The sequence below is a fragment of the Podarcis filfolensis genome (assembly GCF_964270895.1).
Source record: "Podarcis filfolensis genome assembly, chromosome: 13".
NCBI lineage: Eukaryota > Metazoa > Chordata > Lepidosauria > Squamata > Lacertidae > Podarcis > Podarcis filfolensis.
In genome coordinates this window covers 50968886-50982173 of record NC_139615.1, presented here as the reverse complement: position 1 = coordinate 50982173, position 13288 = coordinate 50968886, and the positions used below count along the sequence as shown (strand labels likewise).

At 42.2% G+C, this 13288-nt stretch overlaps 1 protein-coding gene across 9 annotated transcripts in view; it reads right to left on the bottom strand.

Annotated features, from left to right (window-relative positions):
* The window catches only part of PLEKHG4B (pleckstrin homology and RhoGEF domain containing G4B), a 94815-nt gene that overhangs the window by 13367 nt on the left and 68160 nt on the right, over positions 1-13288 (bottom strand). For all 9 annotated transcript variants that reach the window (XM_083582351.1, XM_083582349.1, XM_083582348.1 and 6 more), the window contains 3 exons: positions 12157-12321; positions 10759-11657; positions 446-695 (listed from right to left, as the gene is read on the bottom strand). In XM_083582351.1, the coding sequence (XP_083438477.1) occupies positions 446-695; positions 10759-11657; positions 12157-12321 (1314 nt within the window). The remainder of the gene's footprint in view (positions 1-445; positions 696-10758; positions 11658-12156; positions 12322-13288) is intronic.

Below are 13288 nucleotides of genomic sequence, written 5' to 3'. Positions count from 1 at the left end.
CTGACAGATGCCACACAGGCAATTTAGTGCAATGGAACAAGAGGGCAGTGGTGTTTCTTGGGGTCTCAACTTTCAGCAGCACTCTGCTCCATGCCATAATCCAGCCTCCCTCTGCCTCTCACGCTCCATTCTAAGTAACAGTTGCGGTGCCCCTGGTGGTGTGCTGAGGCTCCGTGCCCAGTGTGACCGAACCGGTTCCCCTCCCCTAAATCCGCCTCTGAAGAAGGCCAAAGTACCTTTAACTGGAAAGAACTATATGGAGCTATCTCTGTGGGGGAAATGCAGTACAGAACCCTGTACAAACATGGTGTGCAGAGAGAGAGAGAGGAATTACAGAATTAGATAACTTTATGAGGGAAAAGTGGTATTTCCTAGTAATACAATTTTTAGTCAATACAAGAAGATATCTGAGGACAATAACACACTAATGGAAAATGAGACTTACATGTCTGAGAAAAGAGTGGCTAACCCGCAGGGGGAAGTCTGTGCAGTGTTCCAGTTCTTTCAGGAAATACAGACAATGGAAGTCATACAGCTTTTCCAAATTTCCAAATATGATATTCCGCTTCCCTCGCAAATCCTGAGGTAAGTCAATCCTTTCCATTTCTGGAAAATAGCTGTTGATGATATAGCCTAAAGATCTGACATACTCCCTTTCTGTTCTGATCATCTCATCCATTATGTGGTTCACCTTACTGTTGAAAGAAACAGAAGAATTGCATGGAACACAGACAACAATGATTAATTAGCAGTAACTTAAGAATTTAGCATCACAGGATGGTTTTGGTGAACCAGTCATACCTATAAAGACATGGAAATATATTGAGGACAAAATGCATACATGTGATGACATAAAGCAGACCTATGTACTGCCTTCCGGGGAACTCCTGATTCATGGATTTCCTTTTGCACCTTACTCGTTCTGAACTGAAGACACTTCTCCATCTCTGGGCCTGTAAGTGGGAATGATTCCCAGGAGTAATATTGTACATTTCTCACTTGAGAAATCATCCATGCAAAAATCAGGGTTGCCTCATTGGCTGCTAAACGGTTATTGCGGTGTACTAATTTTGGCAAACCTCTACCAGCATTTGTAGTTACAGCAGCCAATCTTAGTTCCTGCAGGTTTCAGGCTCTTATTTGCAGCCAGAGTTTCCCACTCCACCCTTCCCACTGATAAAAAACCCACGCACACTCTGACACAGAGGGGCTTAGCCACATCAGATGCTGTAGAAGAACAGTAACTAGCCAGGAAGACAAATTAATTTTGTTATTTGAAACAGGCTCCCCCTACACAATACAGAAACGTTTCCTATTACATCTGCAAAACTATTATGACCTTTTCTGTGTTTGCATTCTACTGTAAAACAGAAGAACATTCCAGAGATGATGTACAGCTGCTTTCTCATGAATTTCCCCAAACAATACAATATTCAGCACACAGGGAGTTCCTACTGGGAAAACAGGCCTGAGACTGAACGATTGAAAGGCAAGCCGTGAGGAAAAGGATTTAAAGAACTACTGGCAGTGGGATTACTGACTTCTCTTTCCCTGGATAGCAGACCCCACTGCCATGCTGCACACTGCATTTGAAACTCCCCTGTTTGCTGTGTGACATATGGTATACATGTATTGGCGGGGGGGGGGGCTGTCAAGGGCTGTCACTAAAGCCCAAAATCCTCCTTATCTGACTCTCAGCCAATTAAAGCAATTTTAGCTATTTATGAATTTAGCTGAATGTTTATAAATTAAGTGAATCTGTATACATTTGCATTTAGCAAAAAGCAGTAGTTTTGAGACAGCAAGCAAACTTTCTTTGGGCTTATATGATATATACATGCACCAACAGCACAGAAACATCCTAAAAAACACCTTCCCTCCTGTGCGATCTGAAAGGGAGGAAGGCCCCCTTTAAGGCAGCGCCTGCTATCTGCAGCCATGTGCTAGTCCAGGGACTCCAGGTTCTTACCCAGGGTTTGTTTCCTTTGGAAATGAGGCACAGCAGAGACAGTGGTGTCTTAATGATATATGGTTTATTTACACATATACACAACCTGAGCCTATGCTGGAGGGGTTCAGAGTGTTATGCTCCAAGCTGGTCCCTTGCTTCTCCCATACGTAGGTGCAGCAGCCTTGGATACAAAACAAAAATCTGCCATCCTCTCTGCCACAGTTTTGCTAGCACATCACTGTCCACAGCCATCCTAAGAATTCTGGCCTTTTGTCTCCTGCTAATGAACTCCAGACGGAGGGGCTCACATCCCTCTGCTGTCCAGCAGAGAGCAACTGCTTTGTTGATCGCCCATCTCCCTGCTCCTTTGTTTGCATAACAACTCCGCCATTCTCAGGCTTTGTTCCCCTAACAGCCACACTCAGTGCTTGGCAGTTTAAACTCCCCCAACCTTAATTAATTCTAACCTTTATTGGACCATGAATTTAGGGTGTCTCACACCCCACAAATTCATAACACTACTTATTTTAAATATATATTAATCAGGGTACCTGTTTAGTCTATCAAATGTCCTATTTAATGAGATTTACCCTGATTAATTGGTTAAACATTGATGTTCTACTCCTTAAGATGTAATTGTGAATGTAGTTGTTGCAGAGCTATTTGGATCTTGGCCAATAGATTTTGCATAAATAATAATTATACAGTAGTCCAACCATTTCTGCAGGAATGCCAAACTTCTGATTTTGGTCCCTGATCACAACAATACCAAGCTATTTTTCTTGGAAAAGTCATAATAAATAACAAGATGAAAAAATCTTTTTTAATACTTCCAGTGGCACCTTAAAGATCAACTAAATATAAGCTTTCAAGGCAATGGCTTTCTTGTGTAATACACACTTCGTCAGATGCTTTCTTGGAAAAGGTAATTCTGGCACATCTCTGTACTGAGTGGATACAGATAATTCAACCACAGAGGAATGAGAAAGACAGTTTAGAGTCTCCACTAATTTATTTCTCACAGTAAACCAATGGTTTTCTCTCAAGTCACACTAGGGTGCCTGGCACACAGTTTAAAACTGGACAATGCCAGTATAAGTGGCTCAAAACCCTTTAGAGCATCATCTAATCCATCTCTTCAGTTAAACATATGCTATGTGGCACCTTTGCCCACACATTGGACCAGGGTGCTGTACCTGCTTCATGCGACAGATCAGCCTAGGACAATATTTAGTTAGATTTGTTGCACTCAAGTCTTAGACGTGTATCTGCCACTGTAGTAGTCATTTTAGTTTCTTTTAAATATGTCTCCTGTTGATAATAATAAACAACCTTAACAATAGAAGAAATATTTTAGGTCATTAACCAAAACAGGAAGGGTTGAATCTCATACATCTAGAGCAGTGTTTCCCAACCTTGAGTCTCCAGATGGTTTTGGACTACAACTCCCATTATCCCTAGCTAGCAAGACCAGTGGTCAAGAATGATGGGAACTGTAGTCTGAAAACAACTGGAGACCCAAAGTTGAGAACACTGGAGCACCGAATCAAGAATCAGTACCTATAAATAAATTTGTCAGAATGGGGAAATGCTGTGGAATAGTCTCTGTAGACCAGTAGATAAAATAGTTTGAATTGTAGTCTTCTTAACCTAGGTACCAAGGAGAGTGTGATTTGGAGGACAGAAGTAGCAGTGGGGGGGATGCTGAAACCCCCTGCCTAACACTTCTTGCCTACGCTACCCTCCCCAGCCCCTATTTCCAGGTCTGTTTTCCAGCCACATGCCGGCCAAGGATTGAGGAAAGGCTGCAGCGGGAGGGTTCAGAGAGGAACTTAGAACTTTAGGTGCATCACCTCTGAATTTGGGGCTGGGAATATCTGGAGCCAGACCTAATTTATGGAAATGTAAACAGTTTTGGGGGGTGGTTTGGGGGTGAACAAGCCTAGCCTTAATCCAAATAAAAAGGAAGTGCTGGGAAACTGGCCAGTCTGGGTGGAGATGTATTGCTGAACCTAGATGGACTGCACTCCCCAGAAGGATGAAGGTCACAGGTTGGGTGAGAGCACTCCTGAATTTGACACTAAAGATGGAAGCCCCGATGGCGTCAATGGCACAGAGTCAAGGGACAGAGCCTTCTAGCTGGTGGCCCCATGGCTGCAGAACTCCCTTCCTACAGAACTATGAAGCTACAAAAAGCTACTTCAGTGCAGTGCAGACCTTCAAATGTGCATTGAAGGCTCATTTCTTCCAGTCTGACTTTAACATTTTTTTCATGTGGTTGAGTCCACTTGGTGCATTCCTACAGTTCTGGATTCTTATGTTTTCTAACATGTCACATAATTATTTTAAAGTTTCAAATAGATCTCAGCTGATCTCATTTAGTTGTATGCTTTCTTGTGAAGACTATGCATTGAAAGGCAGAATATACATATGCTAAATACTTTGTAAAAAGCAGAATGGTGCACCATTATTCATTTAAATGACATTCCTTATTTTATTAAACCAAACTTGGATTGAATGGTATCAAATGAAAGGCACCTTTAATGCAAAGTCTATGATTGTAAGAACTTGTTTTTGGTCCAATCAAGATGAAAACTGAGTATTACTGAGCACATTATTTATGAATAATGGCCAGGGCAGAAACACAATGTCAAAAGGGATATTATTTCCTTCAGTTGCTGGCAAATTTACTCCAAATTGCACAATATTTCTACTTATACCTAATTAACAAATTTGGCTTGTTTACTAGACAACTGGATGGCAGCAGTATCGTTCACGAGATCGCTGAGTCTGGCAACCCCAGCAGAGTTATCTTATCCTACATTGTCTATTTAAAATTCATTCGTAGGTGAAGGGAAGCCTGCCACAAGAGTTTCATTGTCACTCCTGATTCTGATTAATCTAAGAACACATTCTGAGGCTCCAGTTCTGGTCACAAATGAAAGAAGTTAATCTGAAAATCTACAATTCAGCATCTCAAAATGGAAGTCTTGCCCAAATAAGAACAAAAAGAAACTTTGGCAAAAGAAATGTAAGAGATGGAAAGAATTCGAGAAGTGCTTTGTCAGAAAAATTATTGCCAGCAAGATTAACACACACACACACACACACACACACACACACACACATACACACACACACACCAGAAGCAGAAAACCAGCTAGGAAGGTAGTTGGATGTCAAGTAAATTAAATGTATGCTAGAAGACAAGATTTAATTAAAACAATGCATTCTTTGTATCTGGTCTTCAGCATGGAAAATGTAGGGCAGGTACTTTTACCTGAAACGACATTTTAAGGGAGTCTGAAAAACTGAGGCAAATACTGATGACAAGAGATGAAGTTCTAGCACTTACAGGCAAATTAAAAATGAACAAATCATGAGGTCTGAGAGTTCTTAAATAACTCAAATCTGAATTTGCTAGTCTTCTAACAAAATGTGTAACTTGTCTGTAAGATTGCAGAAGGAACTAGGATATTACAGGCAGTTTAGTTTAATGTCTGCTCTGCATAAAGTGGGAGAAAGAATTGGTTGGTGTCTGAGGAGACACTGGAGAATTGTGCCTTTGAGGGTAAAGTCAAACTGTTGGAGAGTTAAAGCGCCTGCTGTGGTTGTAGAAACCGAAACAGGAGACACATGTTTTGCTGCAGCTGGGGCAGAGGAAGGTGTCCGGTTGTGCTGCTGCAAGTGTACCATGATGTTTCTTCTCTCTGTGCTCCTCCCAGTGGTCATTCCTCCTCTCGCCACTGCTGTGGCTACATGACCTCACTGTCTCTAAGTGGTTGGGGTCTGCAAGGGATTCCTACAAAATGGGGCTGATATTGCCAGTCTTGGTAATTTTGTCTACTTGGGCTTCACCATAACCAGCAACCTCTCCACGGATGCTGACCTGGACAAGAGTATTGGCAAGGCAGCAATGACTCACCTTTCCAAAAGGGTATTGGAAAATGTGGTGCTAATGGAAAAGGATTGTTAAAGACAGCTAGGCGTGCAGAACTCATGCTGAAGAATCAACACGGCTTCTGGAAAGGGAAGTCTTGGAGTTCCTTAAATGTCAAAAAGCATGTAAATAGTGGCAATTTGCAGAGACTGTCAGTGTGCTGTAATAAGTTTGCAAAACACTTTGCTGATAGAAATGCTTGCATTCCCTGTGATTGTATTAAAAGGAGGTCCAAGTTGGCAACTGCCCAATTTTGATGGAGGAGTTTCTTCTTGTTTGCCTGAGGATGTGGATGAGTTGCTTGGAGGAGCAATACCAACCACTTGCTAGTTGGACCTGTGTCTATCCTAAAAAGTGACAGAGGGAGACAGGCCAATTGGGTGGAGGAGATTGTAAATGCTTCCTTGACGGACAGCTGTGTCTTTGAACCTTTAAATGAAGCAGTGGCAAGACCTTTGTTTAAGAAATTGCAACTGGATCCCAGCTTCCTAGATATTAGGCAGCCTCCAAATTTTCTTTTCTGAGTAAGGTCACAGAGCAGGTAGTAAAAACTTCTTTCCACACTTTCTTGAATTAAGCTGTTTATTTGGATCCTTTCTAATCTGGAAAGGGCAACTATTGAGGGTGAAAAGATGGTGAGGAGCATGGAGACCTAGTCTATGAGGAACGTTGAGGATAAGTGATGATTAAGTGGCAATATGAGAGCCGTATCCAGATATTTGAAGGATTAGCACATAGAGGATGGACCAATTTATTTTCTAGTGCTCCAGAGGGTGGGATTTGAACTGATGGATTCAAATGAAAGGAAAAAGTTATTCAGACTAAAAAGCATGAGCTGTAGAGTTGGAAGGGACCACAATGGTCATCTAGTCCTCTTCATTGGAGGCTTTGAAGCAGATCCTGGGTATTCACCTACCTGGGACAATGCAGAAGTGGATTTCCTGCATAAGCAGAGAGTTGACTAGATGATCTCTGAGGTTCCTTTTAAGTTCTGCAAACCAGCTTATAAATTATGACCTTATTCCAAGGATTTAGAAGCTTAGTCAAATCTGGGAAGTTCAGTATCTGCATCAGAAGGGATGCATGCACTACAGAAACCTGTCTGCCAGCGTATCTGTATGTACCACAAATGGGGAAAAAAGTATCACTGGTGAGGTAATGTGATAGCTTTTCAGAAAATGTCCAAGTTAGAGCCTTCCACTGACACAGTACGTGTAATCCTGAGAGCTAAAATACAAGCAAGTCAATGTCATCAAGACATTTGACAACATCCCAAACTCACATCAGCTTCAGATCTTGGATAGAAGTGTTAGCAACAAATTTGAGCCTGTTATGTGCACTTTGCCATGTTCTCCTGTGACTGTTTTGGACCTTTGCAAGTGTTCATGTGTGCACCAGAGATGTGTTCCACCATGTATCCGCAAGACAAGCAAACTGAATTGCAGTGAGAAGTGCAGATATGGCAGCAATCAGGACCTCTGCAACAGAAATGCTCTAAGCTATATTATTGTACTATTATCTCATGCTATACTGAATCGTTTACTGTTTATACTGGATTTATAGTGGAAATATAAAATTTAGCACTCAGCAATGCTGATTTTTCACATTGATTGGACCCAAACCATTTCTTATACAATACTTTTCATTTGATATTATGCAACCCCTACTTGGTAAACTTTATGAAAATAAAGCATGGCATTTAACTGAATCAGCCAAAACCACTTTGTTTCAAATGTTACCCCCCCCCCCCCCGCCGCCGGCACTGTCAATGATGTGTGTTGCCCACCATCAAAATTCATAAGCTGCATGCTCCAACAGGAAGAAGACCTGGGAATCTAGGAAAGGGGATTTCCTATCATTGCCCTCTGCAGAAGAGATCAGGGAGCCAGCTGTGAATCAACTAACCTTGTGAGAAGACCCTACCCACTCTGAACTGAATTGATGGATAGCTTCCCAGCTTCTGCATGAAGACCTCCAGTGAGAAAAAGTCTACTATCATACTAGATTAGTTCAGCAATGGAACCAATTTCCTGAAGGTGTGCTGGGCTCTTCCTGGAGGTCTTAAAGGACAGGATTGTTGTTCACATCTTGGGGATTCTCTAGCTTCAGATTTCTCGCACAGAGCCTACAAGGCTCCTCCAATTCCATGATTAACCTGGAGACATGCAGTAAGAACGAGAACCAGCTTCAACTTGAAAAGTGAATGTCTGGTCCTCATGGTTGCAAAGGATATCCTGAAACTTGAAGGCTCTGTCTAACCTAATAATGTTCCACATACATGAGCAATACAGGTACATGTGACCAATTTGGGGGTACCTGAGTAAGAAGAATATGTGACTCAGACAGCACACTTCCCATAACTCAGAACACGTTGAAAATGCTGGATAACAGTCTGTGCCAAGAAAAGAGAAGTCTGGTCCTGTAAAACTGAAGAGGTCCACAATGGGGGAAAGGTTTGAAAAAGGAAGAAAGAAGCAAAGAGAATGTGCTTATTTGTTTTATTTACTATGGGAAGCAGATTAACATAATGAGTGCTAGTATGGGAGGCTGTGCATCTGTAGGTCATGAAAAGAAATGTTTTGGAAAACACGATTGCTTACCTGTAACTGCTGTTGTTCTTCAAGAGTGGCCCAAAATCATACATCAGGGTAACCAACCACATAGGCTACTTGGTGGAAAACCCTTCTAGAGCCATGTCACATTGGTCTGTGTCAGCGTTTGGCATCTGTGGCAGATCCTTATCAGTAGCGTGGGAGTCTCCTGTCTTTTCAGTGGTCCTTTACCAGAGCCAGGTGCCTGCCTTCTGAATGAATTAGGTTCTTTTACCCCATGCACTGTCAATCCTTTTGGGCATAGGTGGCTCAAGAGAAGAAATTTCAGCAGCCAGATGAGTGAGGAGTTTTGCATCCCTTCTGGAGAGTTTATCCTCCCTCTTGGAAAGAGACCTTAAAAGAGGCTCTTGACTGAGGATATGAGGCTTCTCTCTAAATACATCGCATCAACTTTTCTGGGGTTAAAAGACGGATCCAGCAAAGCACTGTCCAACCTCAGTCTGGAACACTCTGCACCCCAACAGTAAGAGGGCATTCCACTTCAATGTGGAATGATGAAGTAGGGGAGGTCTCTTAGCATGGGCAATGCTGCAAGACATACAGAACTCCCCTTCTGCCAGAGTGACAAGGGAACCTAGTAAAATAAATGGTGAACTGTACGTGCCCTGCCATGAAAAGCAAAACAGTCCAGCTTCACCTCCGTGAAAGAGGCCAATGTCAAATGAAGGTCCTGCCATTATCAATCTGATGGTGTGTGGGAGGCCTCTCTTTTAGATATTATATATATATATATCCCCTCAAATATGATGGTGTGTGGGAGGCCTCTCTTTTAGATATTATATATATATATATATATATCCCCTCAAATATGATGGTATGTGGAAGGCCTCTCCACAACACTAATTCTGCTTTAGAAGGGTTTTCCCCTGAAGGTAGCCAGTTTATTTGGACACCTATGTGTGCAAATTTGGTAAAGATCCAGTTCCAGAAACATATATTAGAAGGAAGCTCTGAGAGCTTTTATGTGGAACAATATTTTAAATGCAGGAAAAATAGGTCAGTATAAAAAGTAATATATTGTGACTACGTCTGATAACTGAACTAGGGTATCTGAGGCACTACAATTTTCCGTCTTATTGGTATGGATGTTACAGCATAAAGTATTTTAAATGCAGGCCCCTTATCCTTTTGTTCTTGAGGAGGCAAAGCACTGAAAATGGTAACTCAGTGTCTAATCAATCCTTCTAGTCAACTTGTGAACATTTGGCTGGCATGTGTTTTATGGTATGATCATCGGCTGATACATAATCAGGAACCAACAGCACTCACAATTTAGGAGAGTCTATGCTTCAAGTATATACATCAAATATTTATACCGTATTTACTCAAGTTTAATGCTCCATCGAATCTAATGCGCACCTCCATGTTCAGAACCTTGAAACCAAGAAAAGCATTGGCTTGCAAATGTCAATGAGCCAACGAATCTAATGTGCACCTTAATTTCGCAATGTAATTTGGCCAAAAAAGGTGCACATTAGATTCAAGTAAATACGGTATACACCCCATATTTATAACCACCAAAACCATCAGAGGCTTAGGAGGAAATGTTAAACAGCTCTCAGATTTCATTGTGCAGGCTAAAACACCACAGTAAGAATCACATTGCTAAAGCTTCTCTGCCATGTAATTATCCCCATTCACCTGCCCCTCTGCCTATAGCAGGTGGTACATTTCCATGGGCAAACGAAGCCCAGGCCCGTAAGAGATGGCTTGATGTTTTCTCTTTCTCTCAGCAGCACTGAATTATTTACCTATAACAGGCAGATTTAGGTCAATAATTCAGTGCTGCTGAGAAGAGAAATGGGCACTGTAATCTTCTGAACTTGTTGGTATCTTTAATTTTACTCCAAGAACAAAATAGACCACATATTTAATGCCTTGAGCTCAGATTCAAAATTGATTGTTGAAAGCTGCCTTGAAGTGTCTATGGAACCACACCTGGTCATATATCTTAGGAAATTCAATAAAAATAATGATGACAGAAGAATCCTGCAATGTGTTGCTCAGTGAAGAGTACAATGTTACAAACAAGATTTTTGTCTGTCGCTCAGAAATGAATTTCACCTCCATTGAAGATCCTCAGAACTTGACCTGGCTAAAACATTTACCTTTAATCACTTTCAGTGATTAAAGGAAAGCTAATTGACTCAAAAATGTAATCAGCTAACAATTCTACTGAGAATATGTTAAAATATTTACAGCACTTTTCAGGCTGTTTGTTCACCCGAATGGATTCCCTTGTTGTCATTTCTCACCTTCCCCCTCTTTTTTTCTCTTCTTCATCTTCTGCGTGGTGGATTCTTGAAGGAGATGATAAACTGCGATTTCTACAAACCAAAGGACTTTTGATACTGGAACGCTGTGTGTTTCTCTTTTCTGCAGCCACATTGCTGGCCACCTCCAGTCCTCTTATGTAAACTCCAGTATACCCATGATGGTGCAGTTCACTGTGGTTACTCTCGTGTCGGGTCAACTCAAAGCTCTGTGTCTTCTTCATAATCTTCTTCAGCGGATGTCTCCTGTGGCGGGTGCTGGGTGTCTGGATCGGTTCTGAGCAGCAGGTAGAAATGTTGTCCAAATCCTCCGAAACACGGCTAGTCCTTTGAAACCTACCCAAGAGTGGAGTAAGAGTTTGTGAAACCGAAGGTTTAACAGAAGAAGAAAATGGATCAGTGTTTTGAGCAGCATCTTCCTGATGTAAAAAAGAAGGCACACCCTCAGATGGGCTGCTACCTTGAAACGGACCGAGTGACTTACTGTCATGGATGTTATTGAGAGTGCTAGAACAAAAGCGGGAAGATTGGCTTTGTTGTGTTGGAGATTTGCTGCCCAGGTTATGGCCGTCCCTCTGGCCAATCTCTCTCAGAGTACTGCTGGACCCTTCTTCCCTGGTACCTTTAATTGCTTCTGAAAAGACCTCTTCTAAGTGGTGCCTGGTCTGCTGGCATTTGAGCCATAAAATATTCCATTGTTTTAGTTCCTCCTTGTTACCCAGAGCAATAATCACCTCACTGACTTTCTGAAAGTTCTCAGCAGAAAACTTTGTAGCTTCTTGGTGGTAGCTTTGCAAAGACTGAACTGCTGGCTGAGAATACTTGGCTTCCACTGAAAGCTTTTCAAGAAACTCATTACAGTGAACCATCCACTTGGATGCCTGGATGATTAGTGGAAAAGGAGAGAAAGAAAAAAGAATAGTTAAGTGGAGGACATGGATTGATTGGCTGGTTTTACTTATATGCAGCTTTCCCACAACAAACTGTGCCCAAAATAAGGTGTTGAGGCTGGGCAGTTGCGTCATTACTGGGGTTGTGGTCCAGCCCCCAAGGTTCTAGACTGCAGAAACTGTACCCAGTCTCTCAAGAGTGAAGAAAATGGCTCTCTCTGCTGTACGTATCTATCCAAATCCACCCACCATATTCTGCAGCATGGCAGACTGTGAGCTCTGAAATATGAAGAGAGATCTGTAAGCAAAGCTGTTTTCATGGAAAGTCATAGAGCTGGAAGGGAGCCAAGGGTCATCTAGTCCACCCCCTGCAGTGCAAAGTCATACTGTGGAAGAGCAAAGAGCATGCAGACACTTCTGTGATCTACTACTGAACATAACATGTAGAGTGGTGTAATATGAAATAAAAAGAAAATAGAAATATTCTTACTTTTTCATAAAATTCATATAGCTTAAGCAGCTTCTCCAGTTCACATCTCCTCTTCTCGGTTTGAATTGTGATGTTACTCAGATACCTACTGAAAGCCTGAAATTCTTCTTCAGATTTTAATGAAGAATTCTCCTTTATGAGCTGTAGCCCTTTCTGGGAATATTGCTGTAACATAAAAAGAACAACTGGTCTTACCTGAAATGTACTTTTGGGAGTGGGGCGTCATATCCAACAGAATGGAATGGGTGCCCTGTTGCAAGACACTAGACAGGAGCAAAGACTTGTGGGAAGTAGGCTGGACCCCCTCAGTTTTCTGGATTTGCCAAACAGAAAGTACCAACGGAGTCCCTAAAGAGAAAAAAAATACCTGCCTACTTCCCACTTCCTTGGCTTTGGAAATTTCTATAATAAAATCTCTAAATTGCTAAGTATCTGAAAGGCAAGGAAACACAACACAAGGAACTAGCACTCAAGGTACGCCATACTCCCACCCAACAGTGTATAGTAGAGCACCATAGGGTGGGGTCCATTGGATATGACGCCCCACTCCCATAACTACACTTCAGGTAAGACCAATTGTTCTTTTTAGTTTGTGGGACGTTGTATCCAATGGAATGGGACACACCACAGCGGAGTCACCAATTCAGGCGGGTCCCATCTCTGCAATACACTGATTATAATACCTGTTGGAGCACCATACGACCAAAGGCCGCCTCAGCTGAGGACAGCTGGTCCAATCTGATAATTCTATTGTGTGCATTATCTTACATTTCAGGATGGGGGCACTAGCCTCTTGGAACAGTCTTATAGAAAAGGATTCGTCTTGAACAGAACCATCACTCTAATTGTCGTCAACTTCTAGCAAAGAGGATGGAGTGGAAGGAAAAGGAAACTCAGCCTCAGCCTCCTTTTCCATGGAGTTGAAGGGGTTCGGGGAAGAGACTCTAATATCCCAAAGGTCTCAAAGGTCTCTGATTGCCACTCTGTGAACCAGGAGAAAAGGCAAGCAAAAGCCACACACTCCATTTGCCACACTGGGGGGGGGGGGAGAAGAAGCTACACACACTCTCCTTGTCACAGCTGCTGACCAGGAAGATGAGGACAAGGGGCAGGCACTCTGTCACCACCAAAG